Raw genomic sequence first — 17,171 nt, forward strand, 5'->3', positions numbered from 1 at the left:
CAGTCTATCAAATAAATAAATAAATAAATCTAGGGACGCACCAGTCTCACTTTTGTCTGGATGATTACATCATGCTGTCCAGCTGTGTATGAGCCATGATACTCTTCTCGTGTGCATCCCCATAAAAACTAAAAGGTTTCCTCTGGTGATTCAATCACAACAGCTGAAACTAAACACATTTAATTTGACAGCACTTTAAAACACGGCGTACAGTTCGAGGCACAATCTAAAAACACATCAACACCCCAAACGAGTGCATCTGGATACAGTCGTTATGGGAAAAGTTCAACATTGTGGGCAGCTTATTTCCTTGGTGAGAGACGGATGAGAAGATCAGCACCACTCTAAAGTATTAATGCTAAACAGCTGGCTACAGCCACCAGCTAGTTAACTTAGCATAAACAGAAACAAGGTAATTATTACTTGTATATATTTTAGCTATGGTTGCAGACTCTATCCAACTCCCTACACTTGTGTTTGAGTATTTTTTTTATTATCATTTTGTATAGATGTCATGATTGTATCACTGCTATGTAAACTATTTTGGTCAGAATCGACATGTAGTTAATATTTTATAGCATGACAATCCTAATGCTAAGCTAAGGAGAGGCTGGCTGTAGCTACACTGTAAGCACGTGAGATTGGTTCTGTCGTCTCATCAACCTCTGTCAAAATATTTCTGGAAATATTTTAGATAAAAAGTAGAAACAATTAACACCAAATAAAGACACAGGCTAGAACTGCCTTTGTTCGTGAGACAATTATTGTCCTTTTTGCTTTGAATTTGGACTGTCAGCAAATCTGGACAACACATTTAAGACGCAATTGTATTAAATCATGATTTTTGTGAAATAATAAATACACTGTGTCAGTCGAAACGGTACCACTTTGTGGCCATGTTGTGCCACTACGTTGGACCGTTGTTTCTCGTCAGCTTTTTTATCACTTCTAGTGCAACAAACATACAAAACAAAAGCTTTATCACGTCTGGCTACGGCATAAAAGAAAACTGACTGATAAAAAGAAAACAAGCTCATAAATATCTGCAAATGCTGTGTTTCAAGATGGCTCATCAAAGCAGATGTCTCTTCTAAATAAGACACTTTTCTTGTAAGACACAATGTATCGATAAATGGCAGCTGCACGCAAGCACACACACACACATTCATTCATACAACCTTAAATACACTCACTCAGGTTCCTCTGGATCGTTGTCTTTGAACATTTCTGTCTGGCAGCAGACTAATTGCTGCTGCACACGATTTGGTAAAGATCAATCCTACACACACACACACTACCTCAGCCTGCACTAAAGTATCGTAGCTGTTCCTGTTATATTTAGACAACTCGGGCTTGTTTCAAATAATTTCACCCAGCTCACTCATGCATTGTTTCCACAGCTGTCTCTGAACGAGCCCCCAGCATTGTTGTGTCCATGTGGTCCAAACTGTAAAGACAGCCGTGTGAAATCGGCCTCCTTACAGGTCCAGCTCAGTTTTAACTGTAGTCTCATCCGCAGCTTCACCATGACAGCCTCACACTTTTACTTGTTTTTCTTTTTGTATGTGGTGTTGTTGTTGTTATAGATGATACAAGCGAGTGCACACACTTGTGCATCAGGCGAGAAACGTGTGCTGCAACATCCTTAGTGACTGATCCATCCAAAATCCATCCTGACAACATTTCTTCACTCAGCAGAGTTTTGTTATGACGTCTCACAGAGAGTTTGCTGAATTAATGTCATCCTCATGTTCAACTCCCTCCGTTATTGTTGTTGTTGTTGTTGTTATGTTAGTCTCTCATTTACATTCACACAACAACTTGTATTTTCTCACGGAAGGTGTCTAAACTCACACTGAGGAGATGTTGCCGCTGGACTGAGGCCTCCCGAGACCCCCGCGGGCTCGGATCGTGATCTGAGTGATACTTCTCTTGGCTGGAGTGAGGTGATTCTGGTTTTGACACTTCCACAGCCACCGCCGCAGCTCTGTCTGGACCTGAGGACAAACATGTGTGAGATACAGCCAGACAAGTGTTATATGGAGACATACTGCTCAAAAGTAGAGCTGTACAGGAGCCGGAAATAGCATTACTGCTTTAGTTAAAGCCAATACTGTACAGTATATATACAATATAATTGCACCACCCAGTGGAAGTAACAGGAAACACAGTGTCACACAGCAGAACTATACAACCTGCTATGGCTATGTGTTGTAGATATCTATAATTCAGTTTTGCCGAGTCAAAAAGAACATTTCAGATATCTGCAACTACATTCTTCCTATCCACAATTGTCATTTCAGATATCCACAACTACGTTCTTCCTAGGACAAATGACGTCACTTTTGCCATTCATGTGTATGGGGTTTGTCATTACAGATATCTACAATTCAGTTGCAGATATCCGCTATGTGAATTACAGATATCTGTAACTGAATTACGCCTAGTACTAATTCCAGTTTGAGATATCTACAATTTGATTCTGACTAGTCATAATTCCAGTTCAAGATATCTTTAATTCACCTCAATTAAAGATATCTAAATGTCCCTTTTCAGATATCTTAAAGGGGACATATTATGCTCATTTCTCCTTTTATTAAGTTTTGACTAGGCGAGATGACGTTGTAGATAGAGTATCTCAAACTGGAATTAGGAGTAGTCATAATTCAGTTACAGATATCTGTAATTCACATGAATGGCAAAAGTGACGTCATTTGTCCTAGGAAGAATGTAGTTGCAGATATCTGAAATGTTCTTTTTGACTAGGCAAAACTGAATTACAGATATCTTGAATCAAAAATCCAACTACTCCAAATGTAATTACGACTAGTCAGAAAGACGTTGTTGATATCTACAATGTTAATTCCGGATAGTCAAACTTAGCTTTTAAATGTTAAATCTGCTTGCCATAACCTGCACATATAGAAAGACTTTACTTGTCAGACGTGACTGTCTGGTTTCCCTGTTGATGGATAAATGAGTCACTGCAATTTGTATTTCTCTATTTCCGCTGCCATTCAGCTGCTGTGCAAAATAAATTGTTTTCTCCACAGTATATTAACTCAACTATTAGGAGCATTTCCTCCTCCACAGTAGCTCTCTGAGATAAGATGTTGGTTTGATTTTTGTACCATAAAACATTCACTCACCTCTCCATTCATGAAACAGTAAAGCAGCGCCACCACGAACCCCTACAACACATGGAGACATGTCACCAGTTTAAGGTACAACAAAGCTTCTGTTTGGGTGTAAATTCACCTAAAAGTTTGAAGTTTCTGAGACAGAAACTTAGATGTGGTTGACCCTGTTGCTAGGGATGACTCAAGCTCTGATTGGTTGTTAGAAAAAAGGACGGAAAAACAAAAAACAAAACAAATGCACGCTAGTGATGAATGGACAGTGAAATTCACCAATCAGAACTTAGGTATTAAAGCATAGGCCTAATTGTGAAAATATTTTTATGTCATGAACAACTTAACACAGTGCAATAAATTGTTAGTCAGATTTAAATTATTCGAACATTCAGACTTGTGGAGTATTCACATGCCGATCATTATTTATTTGCTCATGTTTAATCGCCATGCTGGTCATTTCGCATAGGCTATAACGGTTTGAGAGGGAAATTCAGCTCCGGAGTTACAGCGAAAGCCAAGAGGCAGACGAGCGATCAATTATTAGATCAACAACACCGGAAAACGCCGTGTCCATGAAATGTCCGTTTGTGAGCCTGCAACATGTGGACATCCAGTGGAAAATGAACAGCGCGACACTACGAGGCTATAAAAAGCGCAGTAATCATTGTGCTGAGTGACAGAGGGTTCATCACTGCTGCATCGGTGCATTTGTCCAGTTAAACATTATAGTGCTGCGATTACCTTCATTTCTGCTATTATTTCGCTGTGGGACTTCGATCACAAACATTATCCCTGCACAGTCTTATATGTAGCGTTTAATTTAATCACCGTCATTCAGTGTTTGGAGAATATTTCTCCGGTTTCTCTGCCTTTTTTCTTCTTTTTTTTTAGTGTCAATCATATCCTATTGTAAATCTATCCATCCTTTATATGTGATTATTCTGTAATTGTTCATCTTACTGCTGGATTTGAATTGCCTAGTATGAAATATTCTATAGCCTACAAATAGGCCACAGCAACCTTGCCTTCGTATTTAATGTTTAAGTTATAGGCTGCAAAGGTTTACAAAGGTACAAGTTTTAAAACAGCCTATAGACCAGATAATTAAAAAAAAAACACATAACATGAGAGGAACAGAGAACCAGACACAGCCAGTTCTGATGATCCAATTGGTTTCTGCACTTTTTATAGAGCCACGCGCCCTTGTAGGCTACGTTCTCTACGCAAGTTACGTAGCCCACCCCCTGTGAGCGCGAGAGGTCTACAACTTCAGAGAGAGGGCGGTAATCCAGAAGGTGGCAGCAATGCGACTATGTGGACTATGTTAAACGCCAAAGAAAAAGAGGGAGAAGATGAAAAAAGACGCGGGAACTGTCCACCTCTTGACCTCTTCAGGAAAGAAGAGAAAACAGCGACAACAAAACGGCACAAACAGAATCCAGGTGAGTCCGTTTCTGACCTCTCCGACTTTGATGTCAGTGTAGGTGTGTCAGCTTGCAGCTAACCTGTAGCCTGGTGCTGCTGTTCCTGTTCCTGGTGTTCCTTTTTTTATTTTTATTTTTATAAATGACCGATGGCACCTAATGACAGCATTGGACAGCCAGCTCAATAACTGTAGGTAACCCTTTAATTTACAGGCCGTTAATTATGTGATAATGTCAAGAAATAGCCAAGAAAATACAAATAAACTGCGTAATAGGCTAATGTCAAGAAATAGCCTAGAGATAACGGTCAATGTCATAGTAAATTCATGTTTTTCATAAAGGCAAGAGATTATAAATGCTTTTCATGCTCTGAATTTTTTTGGGAAAGGCCAGAATTTCTCTCCTCCAAGTCCTTGCAATTGACCGTTATTTCTGGGCTTTTTCTACGCAATCAATTTGTTATTTCTTGACATTATCAGGTAATTAACGGCCTGTAAATTAAAAGGTTACCTAATTGTATTGTGATATTAGTACAAAAGCATTATTTCAGGTCACTATGACCACTTATTGTTGTCTCCCAACTGACAAATAATAAAGGCATAAAATTACCCTCAAAATAATGTTGAGTTCCCACAGACAGTAGCACAGGTGTAAATAATAAAAGACCTGAAAGGACTAAACACATCGTTAATGTTTTGCTTCTTCTATTAAAGGCCAAATGTCTGCTGTGCAAATGCCAGCGTCTAACTCTAAATAATGCAGTTTATCACCATATAATTAGTTATATGTCTCCAAAAGCATAGTTTATCCGGACTCTTTGTTCAGCTCCTTTATCTTTTTGTTGTATACCTGAAAAGAGCCCAGTCCGAGCTCAATGTAGAGTCTGGCTGCTACCCCAGTGTTCTCAGGCAGGAAGGCAAATACAGTGTAATGCATCCCAAACAGAGGAATGAGAAAGAGGGTGGATTTAGCCAGCCTCCTGAGGGAAAAGCAGAAGAATGAAAGAGAGAAGAAAGATTAGACATAAGACCACATAATGATGTAAAAGCTTTGGAAAGTTTGAAACAGTTGGCTTTAATTACTGAGGCCGAGCAGTTTCAGTCTAATCAGAGTTAGATATAAACTTTTAATGGCCAGAGAGAAAGCAAAACACATCACAGTGCATCACTCCTCCAGGTGTCACCGAGGCCGAGCTGGTGGAGTCAGATTTTCATTACGCTGACATTTAAAACAGCGACGTCATCAGGCCAATCAGGGGTGGAGATTAAAATGTCAAACGCAGAACCCGGATACAATGTGCTCGAAGCTCGGTTCCCCCATCAGATCAGTGATGTCTAAATATTATGGAAATGTCGCCATTTGATTTTTGGTGACATTAGGATGTAGCACCAACTTGCTGAAAAGAGCAACCCCCACGTCACGCATCTTAAGCTTCTCTTTCATATGTTTCTCCTTTTGATTTGGCTGAGGTTTTAAACAAGCTGGGAACACAGCTGCTTGAATCAAAAGCAGTTCAGAATACAGTCAGTCTATCGCAGATCAATGGACTACAGTTAATTTGACCCTTGACCGAGACGTCTGCACATATTCTTCTGTTTTTAGAGGATTTTTTTGTTCTCAGATTCAAAGCTTCTCTGTGAAGTTGTTACACTCAGTAACAATATAGTCCTCAAAATAACCCAAATAATCACCTGGATAACATCACAACCCGGGCCGTTCTAAGATTAAAGATTAAAATAAGGACAACCAAAAAAAAGATAAGTAAAACCAGGCTTATTTTAAATCCTGTAATAGGATTTGGTTGTCTTCTGTCTCACCTGGGATTTGTGCTCTTTGTGTTGGCACCACAAGTCTGTCTGCATCAGATTGAAGTGTATTAGACACGGATGAAGCTTTTGAAAGTGCGAAACACCGAGTAGAACAATCCTGTCGCACGCACAGTGATGGAGGAGACATCTATTTCTGGTATCGGCTGCTATTTTTACGTCCCCTCATTGTAAATTAATTCAGCCGAGCTGGAATCTGCACCACCCACTAATGTTGAAAAAAGGAAGGCAATGCTTCATTCAGGTGGAGCAGGATATCTGGGCTCTAGTCTCCATAGCAGATTGATCTCTCTCTCTCTCTCCCTCTCCCTCTCCTCAGCAGTTTGTCTTGAGGTGTCATCGATGCCTATCCATCCTCATGGTAAACCCTTAAAAGACACAACCATCCATTTCTGATGCATTGGTTTTGCACTTAGCTGTTTTTTTTTTTACCTCAACTCTGAGTAACTGCTGCATAGTTTAAAGTTTAACAGGCTGTCCCCGTGTCCACTCAAAGCATGTGTCACTTCCTTGATGAATATCTCCAGTGAAAAAAAAGGGCTTGGTTTAACATTAAATTCTCACATTGGCTCTTTGCATATTTGACCTTCTTGCACTTGCACATGTTAAAACACGGTGTTTGTTTTCTCTGAATCTAATGTAGTTTATCTTCTAAGAGGTCGAAGGGTCAAATGAATTCCTGTACTTCTGGCACACTTTACCTGCAGACATCTGTATGTGGCTATTCGTGTTCTTCCACAAAGGAGGAACTGGTCTATAGTGAGATAGTGGTCTCCAATGCAATCTTGCAAACCTCCTGACTTTGACTTTGACCGTGTTTTAAACACTTGACATTGTTGGTTTGTATGACTTTTCAGTCTCATTATAATAGGGGTGGGGAAAAAATTGATACAACGTAGTATCGCAATATTTTGCATGGCAGTATTGTATCAAAATGCGGACGAGAAGTATTGATCTGAACAGACTGATGTTTATCTTGTTAGAAAAAAAACAGATGTTAAAGTTTTCATTTGAAGACATAATTTGCAGTTGAAAAAAGCTAATATATTGCAATATATCACGGTATATTGGCAATAATAACGTATCAAGACACAAGTATCGTGACAATATCGTATCCCAGGACCTCTGGTGATTCCCAGCCCTAAAGAATCACAACGTGACAGGATAACATACTGTAATGTACTGAGACTCATCGGTAAGTGTCAGTACGCAATAAGGTGTTGCATTATTTAATTCTTAGATATAGCAAATGTAATCTGTCTGGTGTGTTATTCATTATCAATAATTAACAAGTAACATTTTAAAGCCCTCAGGTCTTAACTGTTTAAATACTAAAACATTTCTTCTCAGACTTCTGGGACCTTGTAGTAAACCAAGGACCACATATGGAGCACTTTATAGTTAAGTACTTACTGTAAGTAGGACCTGAGTTATCTGATTGACATCATTTGCTCATTACTCCCTCACAATCATATACCAACATTATTTACCGCTGCAGCTTCTTCCATCAGCCCAAATCAAAACTCTTCTTACCTTCCTGTTGTGTTTCAGGCTTTTGGTTTGGCAGACTTAACTGAGATATAATATTCATGAGCCTGTGTTGAGATGGGATTAGTTCTCCTAGCAGGATCATTGTTGCTGCTTGAATTCCTTAAGAGCTTAAGACTTGTCCTCCTTATCTAACATGTTGTTAATGATCACTTCCTTTACAGAAGTGAACTCAAAGTATTGATCGCCGAGTGGCAGCATCAATATCCAGCTTAGTTTTGTTGCGACTCACATGAAATGTCCAGTGTCGCTGTTTCCCGTCATGGCCGATGATTTCAGCTTCTGAACCAGAATCCGGATCACGTTGATGAAGATGACGATGTTGACCTGGCAACACACGCACGTGAACACATGATAAACCACTCCAAACAAACAAAACTTCTGAAACCTGCAACAATGAAACTAACTTTAATACATTGTGTATTAAATTAACTCAAAATTGTGAATTAAAGGGAATATTAGCAGGTCACCATTCACTAAGCCTCTTCCTCCAAATAATAATCTTCTCATATAATAGAAAGTTTAACTAAAGCAGGAATGTCAGATTACTCCATATGCTGAATTTTCACTATTTTGTGTATTTAGCTTTTCCAAAACCACACATAAAAAAGCAAACTGTCACTTTAAACACAAGCATAGCGTCGTGCAGATTGAATTTACTCAAAGTTACTGTCAAGAACATGGATCTTTTCATTAGCCGCATAGCTAATAAAGATTACACCCTGGATTTTGGGAAGCTTGGCAGGAGTGACAGTAACGAAGGCTGGGCAGGGTTTAGCTAACTGTAGTAGCCTACAGCTGTCCACTCACCAGCAGCGAGGCTGTGATTGGTCCTTTAATAATCCACCAGATTTCAACTCTGTCTGTGTCGTCCCAGCAACTACAATTAAAGCCAAATAAAATATGATTAGACATGTAAAATTGTGTTGCCGTCAAATCAAAGCAGTATGTGCAGGAATGACGTAGTATAGGATGTTGCTTTGCTGCACATAATGTAATTCATCATACCCTCTGTCATCATAGAAGAATCTTGTCAACACCCAAAGTATGAGAATTGTTGACGGGAGTCCTAAAACGTAAGCAGAGATTAATTATTCATTCTCTGTCAAGTGAAATTAATCTGAACGATAATCAAGTGCACTTTTTATGAAAATGTTGTTAGGCACATGAAACATCGTGTTTACTCTGTGAGTCTAATTTATCGGTGTCCCACTTGCATCTCCATGACAAAAAAAGAAACAGGCACAGGATAAAAGCAGAGAGACCTGAGAGAGAGCCGCATTGAACAAACCGGAAAAGTATCTGATAAGACACATCAGAGCCACTCTGGATACTGAGCAAGCACTAATGTACACACACAGACACACAAGCACACGGCCCAGGTTCCTTGTCAGGTTGTACAAACAGACATAGTCAGCACAGACATGGTTATTTTCATATTTTCCTCTGCAACAAGTCCAAAGCGTTGTATCGGGCTTGAACGTGTCTTGTTTATTCATATGGTTGAAAAGAGAGAAATGCATTTATTACCATAAATATGAACATTGGAAATCAAATTTATGTGCAATGTAGATTTTGTATTACTAGTGGCATGTGAAAATACAGGATTCATTCCAGCCCAGTGTCAGTTGTATTAGCTCAGTGAGACTGCACTGTGGCAGATCTGCAGCTATAGTAAATGCTAAAGTCAGCATGCTAACTTGCTCACAATGAGAAAATGAACATGCTAACAGTAAACTGATCATGTTCAGATATGGTTAGGTTAGCACAAAAGCTTACTAACGTTTGTTATCGTCAATTGTGTTGAGCTACCTCAAGTCACAGGAGCACCAGAGTCATTATGGACGTATCATCTACAGAGTGATGGAGCAGTCTTACACCAGAACGACATCATAGGACTCTACTGAGGTTCGTGTCCTACTGACTTTCTACAGGCTTGTCTCCTGGAAAATTCCTGGCCAGCTCTTGCAGACTGGTTGATGCAGACGTATCTGCAACTGTGATTTATGGACAGAGGTTCTTCCCCTGTCAAAGCAGGATAGGGTGGATGTTAGAAACTCAGGCTATCCGAAGTCTGCAGTCGCCAACTCCAACATCCTCCTCGTCACACACACCTCGGCATGTGCATGTGCTGTCTCCCTGTGGTATGTCCAACCAAGTCAAACATCTGTCTCTTGTTCATAAACTGCACTATAAATTTAGAGACCTCATTGGAGCGATCATGTCAGATGTGGAGCTTGACACATAAGTGGATTCCTACTCCTGTCCCATTACAATCTTTGTCCCACAAAAATATGACAACCCCCCCCCCCCCCTTGTGGATAATCAGCTGATCAGAGTGTATGTGTGCACAGGTAATAATGTAAGATTAATGTAAAAACAAGCCAAATATCTTTGACATTTGCAATATGTCAGTGATTATCCTTAGTCACTGAGTGTCGTCCATCGGCCAGGGTGTATTTGTAGTAGCATAATAATTATGGTGCTAACAATGCACATTTTACCTTTTTTTATTGAAAAAAAAATGCAGTTCCCACAATTTAGATACTCCATTACTTGGCCATATTGCGATTTTCATTACTGTACATTCTGATTCATTGTTCTGCCCTTTGTGAAAATGCCTCCTGAAAAGTTGTTGGCCTCATGTCTACCTGAATGCTGAGATACCAGCTATTCCTTGATGGGACTGATGCCACCGGTGTTTATCTCCTCCTGGTTCTGCTCAGATGGACACCAGGTGATTTGAGTTGACGGCCTCCTGTCACCTCGACACATCCTGCCGTATGGTCCGCCTATCCCCTCGTTAGAAATATTTCTGCCTTTGTCTGTGAATGCAGCACTGGCTGAACTTTATATAAGGTTTTATTGACTCAGAACAGGAAGTGAGCTGGAGCATAAAATGTCTCCATGGCCTCTTTTTTGTGGAGACTGTCAACTTTATGTCCTGTCACAGATTTTGGCAAAAACTTTTAGGAACTAAAACTTCTCACTTGACAATTTCAGCTTCCGCCTCTGCAACATCACAGCAGTTCTTTCACAGTTTCTCACCTTCACTACTGCATTAAACAGAACTGGTAGGTGTCCTCAGGGCCCGTATAGAGACTGAATTGTACAATAAAATGTTGGTAACTGAACCCAAATCGCACAAAGAATGACTGTAAAACTCCATTAGCAGCACTCAAGAGTACAGGCTACAACAGGAAAACATACTACAAACAGAAAAGACAATGGAATGGGAATAGGAATAGGAAAATAGCATTAATCATTAGAGCTAGCAACACAGGGTGACACAAAGGGGAAGCATTTAAAACATCCGTGGAAAACTCAGGCAAACAAAATATCCCAGAGAAAACAAAAGATATAGCCGAGGGAAGAAGAGCAAGTGCGGCTGCTTTGACTGCTGTCGTCTGTGTACATGAAACAGTGGCAAAATTTTGGGGGACTGAATTAAATAGATCTGCAAGCCATGTGTGAATCTACTGCACAGAGGCGAACAACACAACAGCAACACTTTACAATATAATTCAGTGTATTGTGATACAGTAGCATCTCAGACAACCGATACAAAAATGACCAGTTAGGTGAATAGAATCAGACAGTTTAAAGTTTCTATTACGTATATAACTGAGTCAGGGTTTCCCCCAGATGGCCCGCCAGGCCTAACTTGTACCAGAGTTTGACGGTAGCTGCACAGTGCAGCCGTTTTGGTGCGCCCCCCATTACGACTCGTATTGTTTTCACACTGACCCAAATTAACGTATTTTCAAATTTCCTGTCAACTTTTAACATTAATCTAATGCAGGGCGGTATGGGATCACACTTATACATTTTATGCGTTTATACATTCATGAATTTGTTACCTAAAACGCCCTGCTGTCAGTTCCCCCGTCACAAAAAACACGCTTGACAGCCTGTGGGCCACCCTGCACCAGTCTTAGTTTTCTGGTGGAAACCCTGCTCAGTATAAGTATCATGGTTTGTGCCGTCACTTCTGAGCTAGCCAACCAGATGTTCACATGCGCTGACTGAAAAACAGGACAAATCTTTCAGCAAAGGGCAAAAGGCACGGTCACATTTTGTTTCCCTTTGACAAAATTTACCCGCACATGTGACATGCAGGAGGGAGGGCATTCCCAAGATTAGAAAACTGCAGCTGTCACTTCTTCAGTTCTGTCCCACTGATTCCAACTGGTTTAATTAATCAACACTAACAAGACAAAAACATTATTCATGACGTGTGAGGGCTGAACAATACTTTGCTTGTTTATTGTAGCATTCAATCTATTACATTTCTGCCATGGCCAATTTCTTTTAATGATGCACTTTTGCTGGCGTGATTTTCTGTATTCTTGTTTGCTCACCTTGATAACATAGGGAAAAAAATCACTTCATAATTCTTACAGTGATGTGTTGAACACTGATTAGCTACTATTGATTACACAAAAACGTATAGGAAGGTTTAAAGGTGTACAGAAGTGGCCGGCCCGTTTGTCCTGTTTGTCGCACCGAGTTGTCACGAGCTGCCGCATGAGTTTACCCGAGTAAGGAAAACGAATTTGATTGGTCGTATTGAGCGGGCGGGATATTCAAAGCTTGGGGCGAGCCCGAGCTCGGTGTTTGTGTGTGTGTCTCAGACGTTTGATTGACGGATGACGGATCCAATATCAGTGGCTGATGAATCGTGTACAGGCTGACGTATAATCCGTGCACCTGCATTATCCAATGCGAAAAAAAAAAAACACACTTTCATCCCGGATTTACTCAAAAATAGAATTTTGCACAAAGTTTGGGCTACATCGTCTGATAGATGAGTTATTACACCAATTTTATGACCCAAAGTGGGCTCAAAATCAAATTTTCTTTTCTGTACAGCTTTAAAGGAAAATGTGACTGACGTTAAAGTCAGGAGTTATCTAGAGTTTGAGTTAGCTGCTACCAATATACAGTAGCCCACTCAAATCTCCAAGTTGTATTGTGCGTAATGCAGAGGTTTTGATAAAGAAACATAATATGTGGGCCCTAAAAATCTCCAGTTCGGTTGCATCAACATGGTAACAACCTTCTTAGACTGTAAATATAAAAAGATAACTATGGCTTCCAGACTGAGCTTATTAATGCAAATTTAGGACGTTTCTATTGCTGAATGCTTGACCTCTGAAAATGTCAGGCCAACTGGTGTATTGTAAGTATTTCTTTCCACAGATGATTTCTGAATTTAATAATTTCCTTGTAAATCTGACGTTAACGTCTCACGTTAATGTGGTATTTTATAAGTTATAACGTCGCGTGTATTATTTCCAACCGTCACTTGAGCATCATCGATGCGTCACTAGGTTCCCTATCCTTAGATGAGCCTTCAGTCATCCCATCACTCACCCCATCCAATCAGGATGTACCACCAGAAGTATTTCCTCTGGGAGACGAAGGTCAGGGCGAGGAGGGTCTGCAGATACATGCCCTCCACCAGCAGCCAGAAGTAATTGGCCAAGATGCTGAATTGGAAAAAGGCCACAGCTGATTTACACGCTGTCTGGAAAGAACACACACACACAAAAACAGTAGTACATAAGATATACATACAGTATATGACTGCTGGGTGTATGTCATTGCTTAACACACAGTCTGGATGGGGGCAGTACAGCTGGCAGGCCCAGATGTCTCTTAGAAATATTTTTCTCTCATGTCCAAGAGGGAGATGAGTGGTAAATATGGAAATAATTTTCATCCTATACTGAAATTAGATTCATTATTATGCTCTATAATTTTATACACGTCGTTATTCTGTTATGAATAGACACTTAAACTTGGTCATTCAATCATTGTACCTGCTGTAACAAAAGTTGTTTCAGTGAGACAAAAGCAGTCGATTGAGAATGATCTCATCTGTCAGGTTTGGCAAAACTCATATCAGACGCTCCTTTCAAAGACCTGACAGGTCCGATATGTCCTCTTCTCATTATAAAGGATATGGCCTACTGCGTGAAATGAGTTTAAACCATGTCATTGTTCAAAGACGTCATCAATCTTGTCGACTAATTACAGGATTTTTGCAGACGTTGACAAGTAGCCCTCCATTACCTCCTTCGCCCCTCATTGTTAACTCAATCACACAGAAGATTTGGGAATCTGATGATGGAAATTTGATCATGGGCTAATTCGTCCCTCACCGTGGACACGGAACAGTGATCCAGCGTCTCGTCGGCGAACAACACCGTGTCCTTAATGAAAACGGCACTGGCTCTCAGGACGAAGGAGGAGAACAGGTTGATGTGGATGTAGTTTCTTGTGCAGCGAAATTTTCTGAAAAGAGGTAAATGGATGGAAAAGAGCCCCACAAATTTGTACACAGGTTTACACTAACCAGCTTCAGACTTACTGCCAACAAACACATTGATGCCAGCAACTCCTCTACAGGGCATATAAACTGAAACCAATCAACTCCTCAAACATAAAACTAACAATTGTGGAAAAAATTCATGATAAATTTCCCAATGTTTGCTTCACATTAACACAATAGGACCCTCTGGGGATGTTTGAAACGAAAGGCACTAAAAACAAACTAAAGCAGTGCAATAATCTTGATATTGTAAGACTAAGAGAACACACCACAAGAATAACAAGAATAAATCAGACACTTTATTTTCAGTCACTGTCAAGAGTCACCGAAATCAGATTTTTCTGATGTGCCTTGTCTCTGTGATCATTTTACCGGTAAATATAGCCTAGAGTCTGTAACTTATAATTTTGTATGTCACAGATGTCATGTCCTAACAGTGGTTTTACCGTGACTGATCTGAGTTCAGCCACAAAGCTGTGGATAATAACAACAAACTGCAAATTAGGTCTGTCCTTTTTGCAGGTATGATTATATTTTATTTACATTTGCTTCAGTGCTGCACTGGTGCAATTTTGAATGATTATTGTGCCTCAAACACACATTTATTCATCACAGGTTTACAGGATCATTGTAAAAAGGTGTGTTTATGTGTTATTGTAAATCAGGCTTTTAATCGTCAGTGGGTTTGTTGAACCCCCTAATATCAGTATTTGTAAAAATCCCTGATCAGTAAAGCCCTAGTTACCACAACAATAGGAAAACATGTAAATGAAAGCAATTTCATAGGAATTTGACTATATTAAAAATACTATATATGTGAGGAGGACAATAGCAAACATAAAGGACTGAAACTGGCCGCCACTAGACAGGATGCAAATTAGATTCGCTGAGGTCATGAATATGCTAATTTGCATTTTATTTCAACTCTTTGACATTTGGGTTGGGTCCAGACTCACTCACTTATTCCCTACTCCCTATACTCTCTTTCCAAGGAGCTACTATATAGTTTTCAACCATGTCCTCATTTTTCTTTCATTGACCATACACAGTGAAGCCAAAGCCAAGGTTTTGCCCCAGTTAAACCTACAGTGTAAACTAACCCAGTTTCATCACTGTGAACCTGCTCTGTTTTGGATCATAGTCACACAAATGTTGTCTGAGTGAGTGTCCTGGTTCCTATGCCTTGTGTTGTCCTCTGTCTACAGGACAGTGTGTGTGCGCTCCTCTGGTCTTACCTGAAGGCTGTGAACACCACTATAGCTGTAATGAGGGAGATGAGCGACGTGGCGTAGCCCACAGTGTAAACCTGTCTGAACATATAGAGGTAATTCGTCTGGCGACAGAGAAACAGAGAGAAACAGGGTCTGAGTAATTGGAGCCGTCAAGATGCATAAATGGGAAATGGCTTGACGAGGAAAATGTCTGAAAAACCGTGGATCGGACTGAGATCGATACAGCTACCAGTGTTGCTCCATTATTACACACAAATAAAGCTTTGGAGGAGGGAAACTGAGGGAACGTGTACTACAAAAATGTCACAATCCTGAAAAATATTGTTGCATTTTACTTGGTGTAATTTGCTTCACAGTTTGATATCAGACCTACAAATAGGTCTGAACTGAAAATGGAGGCAGTGAGGAAGGAAGACTGCACAGGAAGCAAAGGACAATAGGGACAATATGAATGAAGTGTAACTGATTGGCATGATTACAACAGCTTGTGCGTGTGCAGCTACCTCGGATTCAGACTCGCTGACATCACTGACCAGGCAGGCCTCCTCGTAGGGTGGATACATCTCGGACCAACCGTCAGCAGTGCAGTTCCTGTAAACATACCCTGACAGCAGGGAGATGGTAGATAGTCTAATTAGAAGTTTAATGAATCAGTTTTTCAATCACATAACTACAAAGAGATGCAAAATAACCACAAAGAGGTGTGTAATGACCACACTACGACACAACAAGTAATGATAAAATGGCCGAGAAGAAACACACAGCGAATACAAATTAAGTTGTCCTGCATGCTGCTGTGTGGAAAGGTTGAGGACGTTGACAAGTCTGAGCCCAGGGGCCTGTTGTTTCTTAATTTGTCCATGTTTGATCTCCTTGTGAAATGCGTGTGGTGTAAAATAGGTAAGGTGGAATATTTATAGACCTCCCGTCACCTCAGTCAAAGCAACATGCTGAGTTCCTAAGAGGTCTCACCCTGGGAATTTGGAAAATGTTTGTTCTGTGGGAAAAGGTCAATGAGCCTTTCAGTGGCTTCACCGGGTGCAGCGTGTCCTTGTGAAGCCTGACGTCCCCTTATCTGCTCTACCTTCCTCCTTTTGCTTTAGGGAACACAAGCTGTAGTCATAACATTTACCTTTTCTATCTCTCAGTTGCTGAATACAAAGTAGATTTTACCAGTGCAGTTTTTCATTTTCAAACCTGTGATGATTGTGGATAGGTTTTAGCTCTGTCTATAGTCAATGTGGCTTTTAAACCAATCGCTCTCTCTGTCTCTTGTTTGGTTCTGGGTGGGCAGATAGTAGAGGATTATGAAACTCATTACAAGCCTCAGTGCCGCCACCAAACATGAAATGATTGAAACTTGCAAAAACAATCCTCTTATTAATCTAGCTACTCCATAGGTAAAGTCTACACATTGATAAAGCAGTGAGAAATTACACACTAAATCTCACTGTAAATCTCATATGAGAGTTGCACACAGCATCTAATGGTGCAAAAACTTTCAGCGATTTATTCAGACCTTAAAGCAAAGTGAGAGAAATCTCCATAAATCTGTTATTGTCATTTATTCCCATTCTGCCATATTCCTCTCGGGCAGTGTGCGCATGCAGACAGGTGTGTGGCTGAGTTGCTATGGTTACGGCAAGCTCAAAATCTTTATTGGCCAATTA

At 40.2% G+C, this 17,171-nt stretch overlaps 1 protein-coding gene across 1 annotated transcript in view; it reads right to left on the reverse strand.

Annotated features, from left to right (window-relative positions):
• Positions 1 to 1,850: 1,850 nt before the first annotated feature.
• LOC311000736 (pituitary adenylate cyclase-activating polypeptide type I receptor-like) overlaps positions 1,851 to 17,171 on the reverse strand; it is a gene marked incomplete at its 3' end in the record, with an annotated part of 33,828 nt that continues 18,507 nt past the window's right edge. Inside the window, exons 4-13 of the mRNA XM_083991554.1 lie at positions 16,005 to 16,105; positions 15,505 to 15,602; positions 14,100 to 14,232; positions 13,309 to 13,462; positions 8,941 to 9,001; positions 8,743 to 8,812; positions 8,165 to 8,259; positions 5,408 to 5,537; positions 3,150 to 3,191; positions 1,851 to 1,997 (exon numbers count right to left, since the gene is read on the reverse strand). Coding sequence (XP_083847680.1) covers positions 1,851 to 1,997; positions 3,150 to 3,191; positions 5,408 to 5,537; positions 8,165 to 8,259; positions 8,743 to 8,812; positions 8,941 to 9,001; positions 13,309 to 13,462; positions 14,100 to 14,232; positions 15,505 to 15,602; positions 16,005 to 16,105 — 1,031 coding nt within the window. The remainder of the gene's footprint in view (positions 1,998 to 3,149; positions 3,192 to 5,407; positions 5,538 to 8,164; positions 8,260 to 8,742; positions 8,813 to 8,940; positions 9,002 to 13,308; positions 13,463 to 14,099; positions 14,233 to 15,504; positions 15,603 to 16,004; positions 16,106 to 17,171) is intronic.

The sequence above is a fragment of the Trachurus trachurus genome (genome assembly GCF_905171665.1).
Source record: "Trachurus trachurus genome assembly, chromosome: 17".
NCBI classification, from domain to species: domain Eukaryota; kingdom Metazoa; phylum Chordata; class Actinopteri; order Carangiformes; family Carangidae; genus Trachurus; species Trachurus trachurus.